General features: G+C 40.6%; 1 protein-coding gene across 1 annotated transcript in view; it reads left to right on the forward strand.

Annotated features, from left to right (window-relative positions):
• The window catches only part of CDH8 (cadherin 8), a gene marked incomplete at its 3' end in the record, with an annotated part of 198,143 nt that extends 177,367 nt beyond the window's left edge, over window positions 1-20,776 (forward strand). The window contains exons 10-11 of the mRNA XM_081336154.1: window positions 13,862-14,113; window positions 20,283-20,776. Of these exons, the coding sequence (XP_081192280.1) occupies window positions 13,862-14,113; window positions 20,283-20,776 (746 nt within the window). The remainder of the gene's footprint in view (window positions 1-13,861; window positions 14,114-20,282) is intronic.
• Between the last annotated feature and the right edge of the window lie 2,373 nt (window positions 20,777-23,149).

The following is a 23,149-nucleotide window of genomic DNA, read 5'->3' on the forward strand; positions in this document are numbered from 1 at the left end:
GTTTTTCTTCCTCTCAGTATAAGGTAGTTTTAACTCAGTGTCCAAAACCATAATGTGGATGCTTATCTCTTTCTATCACTTCATCTAAAAATCCAGAATATCTATTTGTTATATCATCAGAAACACTTATTATTTATTAACATACTACCTCTATTATGTGATTCTATAAAAAAAACATGAGTAATAGTCATTTCCTTTAATTAATCACCTTTTCATAAAAATTGTTGCTATAGATTGAACTATTTCAAAGGCTTTCAATTTTACTTCATTTGATAATTTTATCTGAATTATTGATCCAGTTCAGGAGGTCAATTTCATTTGAAGATTCGGTTGAATGTTCTTTGAATCAAACTGCCAAAACGAAATTTTGCAAAGCTTTAGTGTCTTCTGATGAGTTACAAGAAATCAAAGCAGCAGACCATGTCATAAAACTGTTTTGTTTTTATTTATGGGGGTGGATTAGGATCACAAAGGGTTGGAAACAACTGAACAGCATTTACCGTGGACAATACCTGGCAATGTGTCAAATTTAAATGGTTGGTTCTTTTCTGCTCCAATTATCAGTCTTGGTCTAGGAAAACTTACTTCAGACTTCCAATTGATCAGGGAACTTAGTAATTGACTTTGAATCTGTTATTATCTCTTGGGTCCTTCAATTTGAAAGTTTCAGTGTTCTTAGTATAAAATAAAGGGAAATATCTATGTTTTTCCTTGAGTTCCTTAGAGAAATGTAAATAAAAAGAAAGGGAATATTTTGGTTCTGATGTAGGAAAGGGACAAAGGATAGCCTAGGCAACTTTCTCCCTTTCATGTATTTTATTAAAGAGGGCGATCTTTTGTCATCAGCTATGCTGCTAAAAGTTAACATGCTTTGAAATATAAAACCTCTAGAGAACACTATATCGAGTTCCATTAAAATAGCATTTATAGGAGCGTACAGCCTTTTTTCGATTTTATGGCCATTGGATGATGGCTTCTGGGTTGTGTGAAATGGACTACATTACAGCATGTGTTAGAAAACCAGGGCAAATATTAACTGCTTTCCATGAAGTTCATAATAAAAATTATGACTTCATAATCATTTGAGGGACGCGGTGGCTCAGTGGGTTAGGACGCTGAGCTTGTCAATCAGAAGGTCGGCAGTTTGGCGGGTCGAATCCCGAGTGCCGCGTAACAGAGTGGGCGCCTGTTACTCGTCCCAGCTTCTGCCAACCTAGCAGTTTGAAAGCACGTAAAAATTCAAATAGAGAAATAGGGACCACTACGGTGGGAAGGTAACAGCGTTCTGTGCACCTTTGGCATCCAGTCATGCCGGCCACATGACCACAGAGACGTCCTTGGACAAGCGCTGGCTCTTCAGCTTTGAAACGGAGATGAGCACCGGCCCCTAGAGTCGGAAACGACTAGCACTCATGTGCGGGGGAACCTTCACCTTTACCTTTAATCATTTGAAGGGGTTCATGGTTAAGGCTTGGGAAGACCATGATTGGCCTTAGAGCCCCAAGTTGTATACCTGCTGGACTTGGAGCATGAAAGAAACCTGCATGTCCAGCTACCATATTCTTTGATGGCCTGGTTTCCTTTTACCGCTAACTCTTCCAAACATAATTGCTTTCTCTAGTGTATCCCATTGAATGACGTGGCCAGAATAAGTGAGACACGTTTTTGTGATTTTTCTAAATATACGTACTTTATTAAATTTATGCATAAGATAAAATATTTTAAAAAGAAACGAGAAATTTAGAAAGAAAGAAAAAAGAATAATGAAGGAACAGGTTGGGGTTACGGTTCCTAACTTTTGAGAAATTTCCTAGAAAAAAGTCAAAGCCAGAAGAAAGAAAAAAATCAAAAGTACTAGGAATACAGCCTAGAACTGATCCTGTAAGGATATTATTCTCTTGCAGTAAATGTCAGAGAAAAGTTTTGGCATGCTTTAGAGCACACATGTCAAACACAAGGCCCGGGGGCCAGATCCAGCCCGCGAAGTGGTTTCATGTGGCCCGTGAAGCCATCCTGGAAACAGTGAGGGAACGGCCCCCACTGCCTTGGCCCTGGCCCAGAGACCCTCCTCCTGCCAGAGACCCTCAGATCTGTCCCACTCTTGCCCAGGCCCCCATAGGCACCCTTGATGTGAACGATGTAGAGCTGGCTACGCCCAGCCAGTAGGCCATACGCACTCTAGCCATGCCCACCCAGTAGGCCACGCCCACCCGGCCCCTTGAGGGCAACCGCAATGCTGTTGCGGCCCTCAATGAAATTGAGTTTGACACCCCTGCTTTAGAGACAATTATCTACATGAATCTAAAGTTCAGTCATTTTGAAAGGAACAGAATTAGAAATTAAACACATAATTATTTAAAGTTCATTATTTTCTAAAGGTGATGATTAAAGAGGGAAGGACGGGGGAAAAAACAGCATGTCATTCTTTTCTATCTGTTTAGGAACAGATATCCAGTGTCAAAGATTTAAAATATTTGACTATCTCCATGTCATTTTTCATTATGGAGAATAGCAGTGTCATTTGATAGGCCAAAAGCTCATTGTTGTTCTTCTCTACCTGTTTTCACCTTTTATGTGAATATTATTATTTGTTCTTTGAACATGATTCTAAGTCCATTAGCCTATTATATATTTATCTATACCAAAATATGAGCCATGAGTTCTTAAAAAAGTTTTGATGTCTAAGATTTGAAGGGGCAAGCTTATTTTTTCCTTTACGCTACCACTTAACAATAAATGTAATATGTATATAGTAGGCTTTCTGCTGTTTCATACACAAATAACTCCAATATTGTTGAATACTGTAGTATTGTATGGACTTTGAATTATTACAAGACAAGAAGAACACTTTTTTAAAAATAATATTTCTAAGGGAGGAATGTTGAGGTTTGGCATTCAAGGTGGCTAAGACATTGACTAATTGTCCCTGAAAGCTAATTTTACTTTATCTTATTGTGGGAAGTCACCCTCCCCCCCCAGAGAAAGAAATATTTTTGGAAATATTAAAAGGCTGAATATTATATTTCCCCAAAGGATCTTAAAAAGGCAAAAAAGCATGCCCAGTTTTTCTTAATAGCCCCAAGTCTCCCTCCCCCAAGCAGAAACCAGCTCTGCAGAAATGCAGATATCATCATCTTGTCAGAAAGATTGGAGCCAGGAAGCTAGTATCAGAAAGACAAAGAACCCTAGAATCAACAATCCCTCACATCAAAAAAATCCAACACTCATCAGCCACAACCCCAGGGAAGCAGGATACGACCTTTGGAACATAATAGAATTAACCCACCACCATCAGAATACCAGAAGGGCACACTCAGACTCAGGTCAAAGTTCATGCCACAGGAACAACTCCAAACAAAAGCCCAAGAACGTATAAAAACCCACTCCCTACTACATGTAGTCAGTTTTTCCCAAAGCCATCTTTCTGTCTGGCTGTCCTCTTCAATAAATTGCAACCTTCTTTCTAAAGCCATCTCCATTTTGTTTATTCCCGGCTTGGACTGAACCCTGATGAAGATTTTTTTTTCTTTCAACATTATTTTAGACTTACACAGCTGCTGAAATTATGAACTCCAACCCAGAATGGATCACAAACTATGCCAACATCAAAAAATAAAGTTAAAAAGGAAACTATTACATTCTCCATCAGAATAGCAATAGCACTTAGACCAGGGGTCTTCAAACTTGGCCTTTTTATGACTTGTGGACTTCAAAGCCCAGAATTCCTCAGCCAGGCATGCCTGGCTGAGGAATTCTGGGAGTTGAAGTCCACAAGTCATAAAAGGGCCAAGTTTGAAGACCCCTGACTTAGACTGATATTTTACAGCATTCTCTGGGCAGTTAACAATGTCAGCCTCCAACAATCTGGGTCATAACTATTACATTCTCCATCAGAATAGCAATAGCACTTAGACCAGGGGTCTTCAAACTTGGCCTTTTTATGACTTGTGGACTTCAAAGCCCAGAATTCCTCAGCCAGGCATGCCTGGCTGAGGAATTCTGGGAGTTGAAGTCCACAAGTCATAAAAGGGCCAAGTTTGAAGACCCCTGACTTAGACTGATATTTTACAGCATTCTCTGGGCAGTTAACAATGTCAGCCTCCAACAATCTGGGTCATAATTTTACCAACCCCAAAAGGACAGAAGGCTGAGTCAACCTTGAGACTGTCAGGATCAAATTCCAGAATCCAGCTTCTCAACAGAAAATTCTGTGTGGAAATTGTAGATTCTTAAATGTTTCTACTATTAAATCATCAGTGTCATCATCATTTCAGATCAAATGGTTCCAATGAACCAGGTCAAGGTGATTCTTTGACTGAGTTCAGGATACTTTGTAGTAATATTTGTTTCCTACGTGGCAGATGATGTTATAAGATGCAAAACGAAATGACTAAACTGGAATTATAAAACAGTTTCTACACCTGTGTTGTAGTTCTATAAGATTTCTAATATAAACTGTTATGGCTGCCATCAATTTAATTTTCCCAGAATGTACATTGTAAATTTTTTGATGTTTACTGAAAATATATCATTTTATATTAATGAATATGTCTACCTGTATAGAGCTTGGTTACCATATCATTACCCTTTAAAACAGCCTATAAAAGTGATAACAACAAGCAGTATAATTTATTTTAATCAGCCTTCTGGCTAAATAGGACAATTCTGTCTTTATTGTCAAGCTCATATAAAGAGTCTTTCTCATAAAAAGAGTGCATTGTGCATGGTTTCTGTGACCTGCTGCATTGTATTCTTTAAAACATGTAATTCTTTCTAAGCTATTTGGTCAAACTAAGTTTTTTCCCCCCTCTCTGCTTCTGCTGTTAGTTGCTTCAAATTCCTTGAAACTATATCCAAACTCCTAAAAAGAAACGTGAGGGCAGGTAGACATCCAGTAAAAAGGCTCAAAGGTGTTTAACTATGAGATTGCAAGAAAGAGTCCCCTGGAGCTATAATTTACTTTTGAGTCATTGTGTACTTTGTGGGTTATATGCATGTTATCTGGAAGCAAGTGCTGAAAATGAAATTCATATGCTGTTGTTAGAATAGCAAGATATCTTGAATTCTACCCTACAGTCCTGGTATTATTATTATTATTATTATTATTATTATTATTATTATTATTATTATTATTATTATTATTATTATTATTATTATTATTATTGGAATCTGAATTGGTTTGTACTTTGTCTTAGTGTTTTCTCATACTTTCTGGTGAAATCTTTTTGGCTTGGTTAACTATTTGGCTGCCTCTATTACCTGACCAATTCTCTAGTTACACATTATTTAGGAAATGCTTCAGCCAGTCAACGTATCTTGATTTAGAAGCCTTACATTATCTTTGTGGCTAAATCTGGATAGTATAGGCTGAAGCCTTGCCAATAATTCCAAATTTTGTTGGAAAAAAACTGGCAATGATCTAAGAAGGTGGAATACAACCTATGAAAAACCTAGAGAAAATGCTAGGCTGTAACTCTCAGGATCCTTTAGCTTTAATGATGGGGGGCAAGGAAAAAAAATGTATGGAATGATAAAATTGAGAAACAGTACGGCATAGTTAAATGTGCCCCCAATTAATCTGAAGATCTAAGATATTTCATCTGCTGTCTATTACTATGGCATTCCAAAAAAAACCCCTCCTGCTTCAAATCCCATTTAATGCCCCTTTTAGTAATAGCATATTGTAATTCCTCACCAAGTACACAGAAGGACTCTGAACATCACAATTTTCATTTCAGGCTGGCTAACTTTTATCTGAACATAAAGAAATGTGCTTTTACCAAAGCTTCTCAAGTCTCCAGCTGTAAAAGTTCCCAATTAAAAATTCTTTTCTTTCCCTTCAAAGGCAACATATCCACAGCACAGATAACTTATAATACAGTCTTTCATGCTGTTAATGATTTGATATTTCTAAACAGTTATTTTTTTAAAAAAAAATGGAGAGAAGAAAAAGAGAGAAGGAGCTGGCTAGCTGGAAAGTTGCATAGCAGGAAAACTTACAGATGTCTACTTACTAAAGAAAGTTTCCTGAAGTAGAGGAACATCAGCTGCTTTCATAAAAGCCTGGCTTAGAGACATTTAAGACGTAGCTGTTTGTCCTCTTCCTCATTTTTTAAATCAAGCTAGAAATGTAGCCTGACGTTAAGGTACTTTTTTGTACTTTTCTTTTTTTAATAGAGGCTCAAGTCTATATAAAATCTTCCTTCCCTTCATATGCCACACAAACCAACTTGTTTGTTTTCAAAATTATACGCTACTCAATAACCAAGAGATCTCACGGCTGGTCACCTAACAAAGAGATGAAAGATCATTTCCATGATTTGTGAATATCGTTTTTGAAGAAGAAGAAAAAAATCACCAGTCTCAATCATGGATGGTTCATAAGCTTTTGGACAAGTTCTCACACTGCTGAAAATTAGAAGTAAGAAGGTTTTTGTGGGGTTTTTTTTGTTGTTGTTTTTTGTTGAGGCAGGAGAATCAGACCTTCCATGGGAGTTCTGAAATAAACAAGTTTTGAAGAAGGAATAATGATCTGTCTCCAAAAGACCTGATTTCCACAAAAATATGATTTAGCTCTGTCCACTTTGCTTCGTCCATTACATTACATTAAACAGAAGCAACCTGGAATTAAGGAGAAACTTCCTAATAGTGAGGACAATTAACCAGTGGAACAGCTTGCCACCAGAAGTGGGTGCTCCATCACTGGAGGTTTTTAAGAAGAGACTGGAAAGTCACTTGTCTGAGATGGTATAGGTTCTACGGCTTGAGCGGGGGCTGGACTAGAAGACCTCCAACGTCCCTTCCAGCTTCTTTTCTAGAAGACTTAACTAAGAAAAGATATTTTTTACATATATCTAAGGATGGTATAACCAACTCAGAAGAAAGGAGAATATTGGAAGTCCTTCATCAGTGAACACATTATCTTTCTTTAAACATTTCCCTGAAACTACAAAATCCAAGTCTAAATACAGGTAGTCCTTGACTTACGATCACAATTGAGCCCAAAATTTCTGTTGCCAAGTGAGGCATTTGTTAAATGAGTTTTGTCTCATTTAACAACTGTTCTTACCACAATCACTGACATTGTTAATTTAGTAACATGGTTGTTAAGTGAATCTGGCTCCCTCATTGACTTTGCTTGTCAGAAGGTCACAAAAAGGGATCACATGACCCCGGGGCACTGCGACCATAAATACGAGCCACTTGCCAAGCGTCTGAATTTTGACCACATAACCACAGGGATTCTGCAATGGTCATAAGTGTAAAAAATGGCCATGAGACACTTTTTCCAGTGCCATTGTAACTTTGCATGGCCCCTAAATGAAGTGTTGCAAATGGAGACTCATATATACAATACCAAGCTACGAAGGCCTTCAAATTATCTTTCCAAATTATAAGTTTTTAATGTACCTGGAGAAGAAATTATTGGGTGCATGGGAAATAAATAGTATTAACTTGCATCTGATTGTTTGATTCAATTGGGATTAAATCCAATTTCATTTTTGTCCTGACTCGATCTATTTTTATTTTTATTTTACAGTGTGGCTTTTGCCATATCCCTTAAAGGCAGATGTAGCTCTTGGTCTAGGGGAAAAGAAAACCCCTTTTCAGAATGCTAGAGAAAGAAAAGAAAAAAAGTAAGGATACAAGTATTTCTCTCCTCCCAGTAATGTCGGCTCCACTATTATTGAAGAACATAGCAATACATAGAACCAGTAATAATCGCTGACTTATTTCCACATGGAAAGTACTTCACTTTGTTAAGGAAGGCATGGGTAAATAAAATACCTGAAAAGCAAGATAATGAAGGATGAGGAGGTTAATTGGGAAGATGAGTGGAGATCAAGACACCCACTATCCTCTTGAACACCTGTTTCCAGGCTAATTCATGCAGTAGCCTTGGTGTCTACAATTCAAAAAGCCACCTGCTGTTTTCTCGGCTTTCAAGTGCTATTTTTAAAGTGTTTGCCAGGAAGGGAAAGTCAGTCAGATAAAGTGATTTTATTACTAGTCAGGAAGACAGGTGGCCTGTAAATTTCAAGTTGGAGAAACTCAATAAAAGTGTCTAAATCCCTTGGTAGCACCCTCAAGGCAACATGTCAAGCAAAGGATAGATGAATCTGTCAATTCTGCTTTCTCCTTTTATTTGGTCTTTCTTCATGATGATGTTTTAAATCTATTTTATGAAAACATTTTTTTTTTAATTTTGACCATTAAACTCCTCTGAATTCTTACCTACTTGCACTGGTCCAGTTTTAATAAATAAAACTATCCCCGACGAAAATAATCATTGTTGTAATCACCAAGGATTTCCAATCTCTGTTGAACATAGAGGTAGATTCAGAACTAGAACATAGGAACTGAATACTGGAAACAGTTGCCTTTCTGGATCAATCTGTCAGTGTCTACTCCCTTCAATACTTTTTGCCAATTCTGTCATTATTTATATTCCATTCATGAATGAAATTTAAATTTGTTTCTAAATCTATATTTTAAATAACCAAGTAAAACATGTGTAGATCAATAATTGGTGCTCTCTCAGCTTAGTCTGAAGAAGCACCTTCACTATTTGCTGAAGATATTACATAGTTAGGTAATAAAATATTTTCACGAAAATAACCAAACTCCAAGAGTCCCAATGACTCTACAGTTCAATCCTAAGCTATAAATAGTCTCTTCTATTAATATGCTTATTAACATGAGAATATTGCACAAAAGATATGGTAGAGAAGGATTTAAAAACCCAACCACAGGCAATTTTTATATGATACTTTGAACTACAACTTAACATATTTTAGAATGTTATATCAACCCACTCTCTGTGCTTAATTAATGGTTTAGCTTGCCTTGAGATCTCATGGAATTCAAGATTAGTGAGAGAGTGGATCTGGTGTATGACTATAATAAAAAAAAATTGAAGGACTCAACCTGAAAAAAAAATTACCATCAAATAGAAGATTCCATAGAAGTCTCAATGGGTTTAAGATTGCAATGGGTCTGCTTTATGTCAAACCGTTTCGGTATCCACCAGATTTTTATTTTATTTTTTAATCTTCAGAAATCTATGAGCTGCTATAGATCTGGCCAATTATTTGTTTTCTTCTGTTTTTCTTTTTACTAAAAAAAATCAAAAGGAATTTGAATCTGCAGAAGGCATGCAAGCAAGCAAGCAAGAGGGACAGATCTATTATTGTAGTTACATTTTTTTTCTTTACACAGACTGTTATATTAATTCTAAAAAGATTTGAAAGTCACTAAGAAGGTCAAAAGTTGCCAGTCTGAAAATTGCCAGTTGGGACTAATAAACAAGTGACAACCACCCAGATGGTGTCCAATAAATAGTTGTCCTTATTTTTTTAAAAAAACAACAACCAGAATCTATTAGTATCATGCAAGAATATTAAATCTTATGAGATTGGATGAGAGACTTCTTCTTCTTCTTGTGCCATATCCATTATCAGACGTTAGTGATCCTGTTTTTATCAGCAGCCACACGAAAAAGTCCTGTTGAGTTTTGTCCAAACCAGTCCCTTAGATTTTGAAGTCATGATGTTCTTCTTCTGCCTGGACGTCATTTGCCTTCAATCTTTCCCTGGAGGATTAAATGGAGTATGCCGTATTTTTCTGGATGTCACATCACGTGTCCGAAATATTCTAACTTTCATTTTTTAATTGTTTTGATGATTTCCCTTGGCTTTCCCAGGCGGCTTATCACCACCTCATTTCTGATCTTGTCAACCCAGCTTCTACGTAACAGCCGCCTGTATATCCACTTTTCAAATGTTTCTAATCTCTTCAGGTGGCCTTCTGTCAGAGACCAACTCTCTACTCCATGGAGCAGGATAGGAATATATATATATAACATCTGACAAGCCTGATGAGAGACAGCAAGAGAGAAATCCACCCCAAAGACTTTTTATGCAGGCAGTCCTCAACTTTCGACTACAACTTTGATCAGAATTTCTGTTGTTAAGCAAGATGGTTGTTAGTGAGTCACATCCAATGTTACTACCTCTTTTCCCACAATTGTTAAGTGAATCAGAATTCATTAAGCACTTCGAACTAAGGTTTCCCTGGTTGACTTCGCTTGCCAGAAGGTGGTTGAGAATATCACAAATGTTGATCAAGTAATAACTCCAGGATGCTGCAACCATCATAAATATCTGCCAGTTACCAAGTGCTCAAACTTTGATCCCATGACTGTGAAGTTGCTGTGATGGTTGTAAAGTATGAGGATCAGATATGTAACCTACTTTTCCCATGCTGTTGTAACTTTGAACTGTCACTAAACAAATGGTTTTAGTCCCTGACTTATGGCCACAATTGAGCCCAACATTTCTGTTGCTAAGTGAGACATTTGTGTGAGCTTTGCTTCATTTTATGATTTTTCTTGCCACAGTTGTTAAGTGAATCAGTGCAGTTGTTAGGTTGTTAAATGAATCTGATTTCCCCACTGACTTACTTGTTAGAAATTTGCCAAAGATGGATCATTGGAGCCCAGGACACTGCAACTATCATAAATATGAACCAGTTGTCAAGCATTCAACTTTTGATTACGTGGGCACTTGGATCTTGCAATGGTCATAAGTGTGAAAACCAGTCATAAGTCAGCTTTTCAGTGCCATTGTAACTTTAAGCAGTCACTAAACAACTGGTTGTAAATAGAGGACTACTTGTACCTCTGGTAGACTTGGTGACCACTGACCCACAACCTAAGAACCATTGATGCTGGATAATAAAGAGAATAGAATATCACCCACATGGCTTTATCCACGTGTATGGCTTAATGGAGAAACTTGGGGATAGCTTGGGATTTCCTGAAATTAAAGAAAATCTAGACAAAACCTGTAGTGCCTATTGAGGGGGAAAAAAGTTACTAAACAAACTTAGTTGGACAGTCCGTGCAAATTCTGGGGAAAAAAAATAAATGAAAAATTGTGTTGAGTGGGGGGAGGGAACCAAAATGAAGCCTGTGGACCTCTGAATAGGAATATTCCAACATTTATTATTGTGCTATTTATGATTCTGCAACCGAAAGCAATAAAGAGCTAATGTGAAATACATCAAATAATGTTACATTTTTGAAATGTTTTCTGCCTCTCCCAGAGATGCTAATAGGTGGGAAATAGTGGGCAAGCTGTTGCCTGCCAATAATGTAGGATTCCCTAATGTAATAGAAAAATCTCATGCTTTCAGGAGTAAAATGAATTCAATAATTACTTAAGGGATCCTTAGCTATTTGATTTAATATACTCATAATACCTGCTGCTAAATAAAGCCACCAATTACTTCACCTGAGCATGGACTATATTTTACATGTTAAATGAGAGGACTAAATTCAACAAATATACAAGTTAAATCAGGGCTTTTCAACCAGTGGTACGGGTACCACTTGTGGTACTTTGGCAACTGGCAGGTGGTACGCAACTTCCCAGAGAAGTGGTAGCAGGGGAGGGGAATGAGCTGAACTGGTGGCAGCACCGCACAAGCCTGAGCGAGAGATGGCTGGAGCTCCAGGGCTGTCAAGGCTCAGCAAAAGCACCAGGATCAGTGCTTCTTCAGGGCTGTCAGGGCTCAGCGGAAGCTCCAGGATCAGCGCCAGGCTCCAGCTGGACCTCAGCGCTGATCCTGGTGCTTCTGCTGAGCCCAGAAGAGGCACCGGTCAGCTGGAATGTTGCAGCATCTCCAGGGTCTTGTGATTTACATTCAGATGCTTGGCAACTGATTCATATTTATTTTATTTATTTATTTATTTATTTTTATTGCATTTATATACCACCCTTTCCCTGAGGACTCAGGGCGGTTTACAGGGAGTTAAAAATCAACCACACAAAAGTTAAAAAAACAATTAAAAAAGATTAAACCAACCCTGTACAGTTAAAAAAAACCCAATTAAAATAATTTTCTCCTCAGCCTGGGCCCGAGAGCTCGAAGAGCCAGGTCTTCAGGCCCCGGCGGAATGATCGGAGGTCGGGGGCAGTCCTCAGCTCCACCGGCAGCTGGTTCCAGAGGGCAGGCGCTCCCACTGAGAAGGCCCTATCCCTGGGTGTCACCCGCCGGCAATCTCTTACCGGTGGGACCCTGAGCAGACCCTCCCTGTGGGAGCGCACTGGGCGAAGGGCATTTGATGCCGGCAGCAGGTGTTCCCTCAAATAACCCGGACCCAGGCCATGTCACAGTGTCATTTATGATGGTCACAGTGTCCCAGGGTCATGTGAAGTGACCAAAATGTGCTGCAACTACCCAGCAGATGGGGGGGGAATAAAAACAAAACTCCCCCCCACTCCCCACTGCCAATCCTCAACAGAAATGCTCACAACAATGAAAATCTCAGACAGGAGGAAGAACACCGTCGGGTGGGCAGGCAGGTGTCTTGCTCAGCTGTGGCTTGGGGGGGGCACTTTTTCAGTGCCATTGTAACTTTGAACAGTCACTAACTGTTGTAAGTCAAGGACTACCTGTACCTCATCACTTTTTTCCCTTTTTTTGGGGGAGGGAGGTCATTAAGTTTTTGACACCTTGCTAAGCGGCTGGTGGTACTCGAATGTTGCCATATCCTAGAAGTGGTACAGTGGGTGAAAAGGTTGAAAAGCCCTGAGTTAAATGACCATTGCTTTATTGATGACAAGTAAGCCACAGCTGTGAAAAATAAAAGTAATATCATTTGGGAAAACAGAATGAGTTGTACTAAGGTGATGCCTTGTCTCATTTATCCAAATGAATACAATGGGTAAGGGGTCCTTGGTGCTCTCTGAGTTTGGTTGGGTTTTTTTGTAGATGTTTTATTACCCATCTAGGCACTATCATTGATGATGCTACTTGGTTTGGGTAATGTTTTCTGCAAGAAAACAGCCAAGCTTAAACAGCACCAAGAAACACTCATTTCAGCTCTGAGCAACAAATATTCTCCTCTATCGGAATGCAGTGAATATTCTGGGTCCATGGTCAATTTTTGCCTTTCTTCCTTGTGTGCCTTTTCTCTGTTTATCTCATCACCAGGACCTATATGAGACATATTGTCCATAGACTAAAACAGGGATCCCCAATCCCTGGGCTACAACCCACTCCCGGGCCATGGCAATTCGCAACCGGGCCCCACAAGCAGTGAGCCTGTGTGCACGCACACACTTGACTTGCATGAGCGGTGGGCCGGCATGTGTGCACGCATGTGTGCAGCTGAATTTGTGCAAGTCGAGCTGTGCACGCATGCGTGCCAGCCTGCTGCTCATGCAAGTCGAGCTACAAGCGTGCACGATGGCCTGCCACTCATACAGCCCACCTCTCTCCCCCTCCATCAGGATGCCGAACTACAAAGGTTGGGGACCGCTGAACTTAAAGAAATAATAAACATGAATACTGGTGTTTAATTATTTCACTTTTCAATTAATTAAGAGATGTCTCCTATTGAAAGTTTGTTGAAAAGCGGACTGCAGTTTGAATGAATGAATTTTCATGCTGCTACTGTGAAGCTATAAATTGAAGCTAGAGGTTCAGGATTACATTACATTACCCAAGTAATGTAACCCATGATCAAATCATGGCATAAATAAAGAGCATCCAAAACTTACATTACATTACCCGAAGAATAAAGAACTTGATTTTAAAGGGGGAACTAACTCTTACACATGCAAATGTCTCCCAGGAGAAGGGAGATCAAGCAAGGTAAGTAAAACCATATATTGGATAAATGAACATAAAAAAGAAATAGGCAACATGTATTATAGCACTACCATTTTGGCCGTTTTGTTAATAATAAATATTCAGAATGGTTCAGAGAAACAAAACCAGGAAGGTACCACAAAACTAATACTTTTCGGAAAACTGAAAACTCTATTCTCTCTCTCTGACTTCTGCCTTCCAGATAACACATTCAACATTTTGACCAAACGCAACGGATTCAGCCGGCAGAAACAAGAAGTCTATTTTTTACCCATCATCATCAGTGACAGTGGGAATCCTCCAATGAGTAGCACTAGTACTCTTACCATTAAGGTCTGTGGCTGCAGCAATGATGGCATTGCCCAGTCCTGCAATGCTGAAGCTTATGTTCTTCCTATTGGTCTCAGCATGGGTGCTTTAATAGCAATTCTGGCCTGCATCATTTTGCTTTTAGGTACGTATGAATATATTGCTGGGAAAGACACAGTGATTAGGTTGTTCAACTGGGATGACGGGGATCTGCATTGAAATCCATTTTTGGCCATAGAAGTTTTTATTTATTTTTTTTTTTTTTATTAATATTTCTATACCGCCCTTCTCCCGAAGGACTCAGGGCGGTGTACAGGGCAAGAATAAAACACAAAGCTACAAAAATTAAAAAGTAATTAAATACATGCCCATAAAAAACAATAAATACATTAATAAAACCCCAATAAAATAATAGTAAAAACCCCACCAATCCCCCCTCAGGCCAGGCCGGCTTGTTCGAACAGGTATGTTTTCAGATCGCGGCGAAAGGAGCGAAGATCGGGCGCCGTCCGGAGCTCAACCGGTAACTGGTTCCATAGCTCCGGGGCGCCCACAGAGAAAGACCTCCCCCTGGGGGCCACCAATCTACATTCTCTGACCGGTGGCACCCTGAGGAGGCCCTCTCTGTGGGAACGCACAGGGCGGAGGGAAGTTGACGCCGGCAGCAGGTGTTCCCTGAGGTACTCCGGACCCCTGCCATGTAGGGCTTTAAACACCATGACTAGTACCTTGAATCTCACCCGGAAGACAACTGGCAACCAATGCAGCTCACGGAGCAGAGGTGTGACATGGGAGTATCGGGAAACTCCCAACACAACTCTCGCGGCTGCATTCTGTGCCAGTTGGAGCCTCCGGGTGGTCCTCAAGGGCAGCCCCATGTAGAGAGCGTTGCAGTAGTCTAGTCGAGAGGTCACGAGCGCGTGAGTGACTGTGCATAGATCATCCCGGCTTAGATAGGGCCGCAACTGGCGCACCAGGCGAACCTGGGCGAAAGCCCCCCTAGTCACAGCTCCTATGTGGTCTTCCAGGGTGAGCCGTGAATCTAGGAGGACTCCCAAGTTGCGAGCCCTATCTACGGGGGGTAACAATTCGCCCCCCATAGTAAGAGGTGGAATGTCCGAATAAACCCGGGATGAAGGTATGCAAAGCCACTCGGTCTTGTCGGGGTTGAGTTGAAGTCTGTTCCTCCCCATCCAGACCCGAACCGCCTCCAGGCAACGGGACATCACGGTGAGGGCATCACTGGGGTGGTTTGGGGTCGAAAAGAAAAGCTGGGTATCATCAGCATACTGATGATACCCAACTCCAAAACCACGAATGATCTCACCCAGCGGTTTCATATAGATGTTGAACAGGAGAGGCGAGAGGACCGACCCCTGAGGAACTCCACAAATGAGAGACCTCGCGGTCGACCTCTGCCCTCCTGCCAACACCGACTGCGAGCGTCCCTGGAGATAGGAGGAGAACCACTGTAAAACCGTGCCTCCCACTCCCAATCCCCCGAGACGCCGCAGCAAGATACCATGGTCGATGGTATCGAAAGCCGCTGAGAGGTCTAATAGGACCAGAACAGAGGAATGCCCCCTGTCCCGGGCCCTCCAGAGATCATTCACCAGCGCGACCAATGCCGTCTCCGTGCTGTACCCGGGCCTGAAACCCGATTGGTACGGGTCTAGATAATCCGCTTCATCCAGGACCAGAGGGAGCTGATGTGCCACCACACTCTCAACAACCTTCGCAAGAAAGCGAAGGTTGGAGACAGGACGAAAGTTGTTCAATACAGCTGGGTCCAAGGCAGGCTTCTTGAGGAGAGGCCTCACCACCGCCTCTTTCAAGACGGCGGGGAAGCTACCCTCACTCAAAGAAGCCGATATAACTGCCTGGAACCAGCTGCGTGTCCTCTCCCGGGCTGCATAGACCAGCCAGGAAGGGCACGGGTCCAATAAACATGTGGTGGTGCTCAGCCTCCCCATGATCCTGTCCACTTCCTCTGGAGTCACAGAATCAAACTCCTCCCAGGTGATATCGACAAGACCACCCGTGTCCTGCTCGACAGACTCTGCCCAGTCAGAGTCCAGACCGGTCCGAATCCGAGCGATTTTGTCCGACAGATGCTGGTTAAACTCCTCGGCACGACCCTGCAAGGGATCCTCCCTCACCTCCTGATTCAGGAGGGAGCGAGTCACCCTAAACAGGGCGGCCGGGCGATTATCTGTGGACGCGATAAGGGTGGCGAAGTGGTTAGACCTCGCCTCCCTTATCGCAGCGAGATAAGACCTAGTGTAGGTTCTTAGTCGCAATCGATCAGATTCGGATCGGCTGGATCTCCAACCGCTCTCTAGGCCCCGTCTCCGACGCTTCATCTCCCGGAGCTCCATGGAGAACCATGGGGCTCGACGGGATCTGCACCGGGTCAGGGGCCGCAGGGGTACAACTCGGTCAAGAGCCTCAGTGGCCGCCCTTTCCCAGGCTTCCACTAAGGCGTCTGCCGAGCTGTGAGCAAGGGAGGCAGGTGGGGACCCCAGCGCCGCCTGGAACCTCTGGGGATCCATTAAGCACCTGGGGCGGTACCATTTGATAGGTTCCACACACCCACGGCGGGGGGTGGCAAAACGGAAGACCAGCCGCAGGAGATGATGATCGGTCCATGACAGGGGCATAACAATTGGGGAGCCCCCACCAAGATCATCTAACCACCGTCCAGATAAGAAAACTAGGTCAAGGGTGTGGCCTCCCTCATGAGTCGGTCCCGAAATTACTTGCGTCAGGTCCATGGCCGTCATGGAAGCCATGAACTCCCGAGCCAACTCAGATGATCCTCCCAGAGATGGTAGATTGAAGTCCCCCAAAACTATAAGTTTCGGGAACTCAATCACCAGCCCAGAGAGGACATCGAGAAGCTCAGGCAGGGCTGCTGCTGCGTGACTAGGCGAAAGGTACACCAGCAGCAAGCCCAACTGCGCACCAGGGCCGCATCTCAAGAAGAGAGACTCACACCCGACTATCTGGGGAACGGTGGCCTCCCGTGGACACAAGGTCTCCCTCATAACAACAGCCACTCCCCCACCCCTACCCTGAGCCCGAGGCCGGTGTAGCACCCGGAAACCTGGTGGGCAAAGATCAACCAGAGGAATACCGCCCTCTGGGCCCAACCAAGTTTCCGTAATGCAAGCCAGGTCCGCCTGCTCACCCTCGACCAAGTCACGGACGAGAGGAGCTTTATTAACGACAGACCTGGCATTCAAGTACACCAGCCGGAGCTCAGGAGGCTGCACATCCTCACTCCCAGGACCTCGGGGCGGAGCCAGAGGGTCGGAGTGCCTCACCGCTTGTAAGCAGCGGAGAGACCTTCCCAGAGATCGATACGGCCCTCTGTTCCTACACCTGCTGCCATTCCCTAACGTCGTGGGAATAGGTAATCCCACGACTGGCCCTGGAGCCCCAGAAGCAACCGACCCCCGCTCCTCCCCCCCGCGATCCGCCTCAGCACTGGCCTGAACAGAGGTTGTTGGACTGCCCCCCTCGTCCAAACAACCAAAAGAAGTACCCTCCCTCCTCCCTAACCCCCGAAAAAATTTTGACAAAAAACAAAGTTCATATGGTGACTTGGGTCTGGCCTCTCTTTGGGTGTTCCCACTTCAAAAATGATTTAGAAGAAAGACATCTCTATTATGTTCCCTAAACCATGCACATCTTTTTCAGGTTTCTGTGTGAGCTTTAAAAAATGTGTCCGAACTCATTAACTGAATCCTTGAAGTGAGACTCTTAAAGCACCCACATCTTTCCTTCAAGCTCTCAAGCTGAAGGAAATATGTATCTCTTTCAATGAAAGCAGAGGGATGCTGTGGTTAGACTTATGTGAGATTCAAAGTATTTCCTCAAAATCATATTCAGATTCCTACCATACCAAAGGCTAATTACGATAGAAGAAGAAAAAAGGAATGTATGCTGCCTTGATTATCTGGATCAAAGAGATACAAATCTCATGAATAAAAAAATGCACTTCTCAGGAAGAACATCTAGGAAAGAAATCTGAGTATAGATTGATTCAACCTAACCCCTGCTGTTTTTTATATGCCAATTCAAGTCATTCATTCATTTAATTTCTTCCAATTATGTCCACTTTTCCATCAGTGGCAACCCAGATGCCTAACAGCATTAATACAAATTTAACCCAATGCAAGAGATGCAAAGATATAAAACAGTCACATAAAAAGCAAGTGAAAGATTCTTGAAAATGAGTCAACATTCCATTAAAATATATTTATCAGACAAACTCCTGGGCTTAAATATTCGTCTCTGTCTAGTTTCAAAACATCTTCAGTATAAATGAAGTAAAGAAGAAGAAGATCTGAGTCTGTAGGTATAAAGCTTAAAAACAGAACTAAAGTAACGATACCATAAAGTTAAAATCCTAGAATGCCCCAGTCAGCAGGAGGCCATTGCTAAGAACTCTGTGTTCATACATCTGGAAAGAATCCAAGTTGGGGAAAGATGATTTAGCAGATAGGTGAACTTTGGTCTTTTTCATTCATTTAGCAGATAGGTGAACTTTGGTCTTTACCCTCCATATATGATTTTTTAAAAAATAAAAACACACATCTTGTAGTTTATAAGTTCCCTGGCTCTCAGATTTCAAGTAGACTTCTGCAGAGCAGGACTTGTAGGAACCAACAGAAGCTCAGAAATAAATTTGGATAAAAATATGAATGAAATATATTGAAAAAGCATTCTTAGTAATAAATGAAATGAAGCAGAAACACCTGAAATTTATTTTGTCAACATCTGCAGACATCTTCGCTAGTTTTCAATTTTCTTTTCCAAACTGCCCTGGTATAATGATATATGAGATTATATCAAACTAAAAGAAAATACTCTGTATTTTAATCCAGTCGTTCTCATGCATTTTAGGAAAGAAATTTGTTTTTGTTTTCCAAAGGACAAGAGAATTTCAGTAAAATTTTCATAAATAGAATGCCTATGGAGATTCTCAGTCATCCAGGTCATAATTATCCCAAAGATGCTTTTTTTACGAGGCAACTGGACTTTCTTATTTTTCTTTGAAGACATTTCACTTCTCATCCAAGAAGCTTCTTCAGACTTTTCATACTTAATAGTCAAGCCACGGGCCACAGAAAGAAACTGCCTTGAGGGTTTCGTTGTGCTTTTTTGCTTCTTTGTTTTAAGTTTATTGGTATCAGAAAAGGGATGATAACAAAAGATCGATAACACAGTTGCCAAGTACTATCTTTTTGAGGGAATAAAGTTTTTGAGAAATTTCATCCAAGCATAAATCTTTCTCCAATCATTTTTTTTTTAAAAGGGAAACTGTTGGTTCCATAGTACACATAAACACCCTTCGAGTGTGCAGATGTATTTTAAAGAAAATCATTTGGTATTCTAAAATTCTTACTTTTTCTGAGGGAAAAGAAATATCCTCACTTGGCTCCAAATAATTCAACTTGGAATTAAATCCTGATGGAAATAAATCTACTCTAACAGAACACAGGTAAAAAGTGTTAGTGTCCTCCAGGTATTTTAAGCACCAACTCTCAAAAGCTCCAAGTGGCATAGAAATAATTAGAACCTATAATTAAAATAATTAGAACTAATAATAATTAAATCAGAACTTCGTGATGGCCAAAGGCCACTCTTGAAACAGTGGAATAGAATCATGACATAAAATGGATATAGCTGCCTTCCCGTGTTAAAGCTTATGAGTTGGGCTACAATTTCTTGGAGTTTGTAAAGAGTATGGGATTTATTCCTCTGGGTGTTCTTGTACCTATATTAACATTTCTAGTAAGTATTGTATCACAAATTCTATGTGTAATAGAGAAAATAGCTTCAGATTGGGCCACTGATTTCAGCATTTGTGGTTGAAGGGCTATAATAAGTTTTAAAGAAGTGCAAGTAGAAACCTAAATCCTATGAAGGGAAGTGAAAACCTGAAGAATTATCATCCTCTCCAGAATATAGGATGTAGAGTAATCAGATTCCAGAGGATCACGTATAAACCAATGAAGAGAAGTTAAAGAGGAATCCTGAAGAACTTTCAGCCCTTTCCAGAATATAGAATGTAGGCTGATCCAGAGGAAGCCAAAGGTTAGGAGGAAGGAGTAAGAGGTATTTACAGAGGAAACAATTATTTAGAGCGGAAAAAGCTCATTTTCACTTGATGGATTCAAATGGAGGGTCGATAGTTCTATGCTTGGGATGTGTTAATTTCTTCTCGCTTCTGTTATTAATGATTCCAGACCTTGTATTTAGGAGCTGTCATCCGGGCTCACCTTTTTGTGATATTTCCTTTGCAGTCATTGTGGTGCTTTTTGTAACGTTACGGAGACATAAGAATGAGCCTCTGATTATCAAAGATGATGAAGACGTGAGAGAAAACATCATCCGATACGATGACGAAGGTGGTGGTGAAGAAGACACCGAAGCGTTCGACATCGCGACGCTGCAGAACCCAGACGGAATAAATGGATTTTTACCCCGTAAGGATATTAAACCTGATCTTCAATTTATGCCCAGGCAGGGCCTGGCACCAGTCCCTAATGGGGTTGATGTTGATGAATTTATCAATGTTAGACTCCACGAGGCTGATAATGACCCCACAGCTCCTCCGTATGACTCAATTCAGATATATGGTTATGAGGGAAGAGGATCAGTGGCTGGTTCCTTAAGTTCTTTAGAGTCGTCAACTTCAGACTCAGATCAGAATTTTGACTACCTCAGTGAATGGGGACCCCGTTTTAAAAGACTTGGGGAATTATATTCAGTGGGGGAAAGTGACAAAGAAACTTGACAGTGGATTACAAATGCTCACTTTTTTTCCCCAGTCTTGACTTAAAACTCTCGTGTAATATTCTAGGGCCACCACAGTTCATTATGACTAATGTGGCTTTTTGTTTAGGGGCAACTTTAGCACCAGTCATCTTTTAAAATCAACTACATCGTAATGTTGAACCAAAAAAAAAAGTACATAAATCAAAAAAATATATATGTTAGGAGGTCTGAGTCTCGTGGAGTGTGGCGTTAAGTATGTAGAGTGTCTAGAAGTCTTTGGATATTCTATATTCACATGACCACTCTGAAGATGGGGTTTAGAGCTTGATCGTCTTTGGCAACGGGAACCAGTAATGCAATGGAGAAGGTCTTTGCCTTCCTAATGGACTTCTGTAGGACTTTTTTTTTGGTAAAGAAGATTATCTTCTGAGAGTCCATTAAGAACAAAGGATTTATCTCCCCACTGCCCACCAAGATTCCACAAGGGACAAAGAAAAACAAAACATAAAAATTTAAAGCAATATCTGTCGTCTTTCCAATGCTGATTTTTCTTTTCTTTTCTTAAAAGACAGGATTGATTAAAAACCCCTCTTGGCCTCAACTGTGCAGTGACTCAAAGTTGTACATAGGATAATTGTTGGCTGCAAAAAAAAACCCACCACAGACCGAACAATAACATCTTTAAATATTTGTGTCAAGCCTTAAAATATTCACATGTTCTTAATCCATTCCAGGGACAGGATTCAAAATCCACAGTTGTGGGGAGCAAATCTGACAATATGGATTATTTTCTAGAAGGATTGATTCTTCTTTGACTTTCATAAGGAAAAAAAAGGAGAAGAATCAATGAAGGAGGATGGACTCACATATATGAAATTGAAGCTGGTTTTATTGCTAAAGAATGCATTTATTTGTTTAATCCTTGAAATAAATATTTTATTGATGTCCATTACTGCTTTTATTTATTAAGGTTGGGTTTTGGAAGTGTATAAGGAAACAAAAAAGAACCATCTAAAGTATTGTATTCAGTCCACTGATAAAAGTTTTAGAATGGTTTCTTCTATATATAGTGAATGTTAATTGAAACATGTTTTTTCAAAAAAAACAAACAAACCACAAGGATTGTTAGCTGTAGAGGAGTAAAAAATGAGTGCTAGCGAGTGAAAAAAATGTCCCTAGAGGAAATTAACTTTGGATGTTTTTCTATTTATGCCATTAACCTACTAACTATGTTCAGTACAAGCACAAACTGCTGGAAGTAAACCAGTTCATGTGAATATTAAAAGAACAACAACAACAACAACAAAAGTTTCTACATTTTAAAAATTCCACACAAAATACCATAAGGTTTTTCTGCTGTGCTAGAAAAGGTTCCAGTGTGTACATATATATACAGCATCCTCAATTTGTAATGGAAACTTATCATTTAGAAGTAGCGTCTGTATAATAAAATTAAATGGTATATAAAAATCATTTTACTTTTTTCCCCTATTTCTGTTTGGAAGCTTTCTTTTAAAAAAATTCTCAATGTATTGTATTCAGAAAAAAAGAAAGGGGAAAAACAAAGCAAAATACCTGTATTGTTTCCTACTTTGTGGAAATATATATATATTTTTATAAATATCTTCTTTGTGATCACGGTTTCTTTTGGTGTTACCTGCATCTTGCAGAGAGTTGTAATTTCTTTTGAAGTCTTTTAAGGCATCAGTTACATTATGTGGATGTCAGCCAATATATGAATATCCTGACCTGCAAATAGAAGTAGAATGACTGTGACAAAAGAAACCAAAGGGAGAATTTGAATACCATCCGCATTGACAAAATCGCAGTCAATTGCAAAAGGCAGCTTTACTTGGAATACCTTACATCTTGTGTCAATACCTTTAAGATTATTACACAACAGCATCTGCTTATCCCAAGTCCTTGAGAAGGATTCAATAGGTGGACAAATGGCAAACCCAGTCTAAACCGCTGATTGACTGTGTGATCAACCATAATAATAAAAGATGCAGAGATGAATTAGATTTTATGAAGACTGGTACATGTTCCAAATTCACCATGTCTAGAATTGCTATGTTGATGCAATGCCAAAACAATTAAACGGTAATATGATTTGACACAATGGCCCAATTTACACACACACACACACACACACACACACACACACACACTTGGTTTTTTTGTTTGATTATGTGCCATCAAGTCATTTTCAACTTTTAACAACCACATAGATAGTTTTTCTTCATGACGATTTATCCCTAACCTAGTCTTTCTCGTCTTCCAACAGTGAACCCATCGCTACTGTAACTGACTCCATGCAACCTCCAGCTGGTCATCCTCTTATTCTCTTTCCTTCTACTTTCCCCAGCATTACAGCCTTCTTCAGAGAGTT

This window comes from Vipera berus (assembly GCF_964194415.1).
Source record: "Vipera berus genome assembly, chromosome: 10".
Classification (NCBI taxonomy): Eukaryota; Metazoa; Chordata; class Lepidosauria; order Squamata; family Viperidae; genus Vipera; species Vipera berus.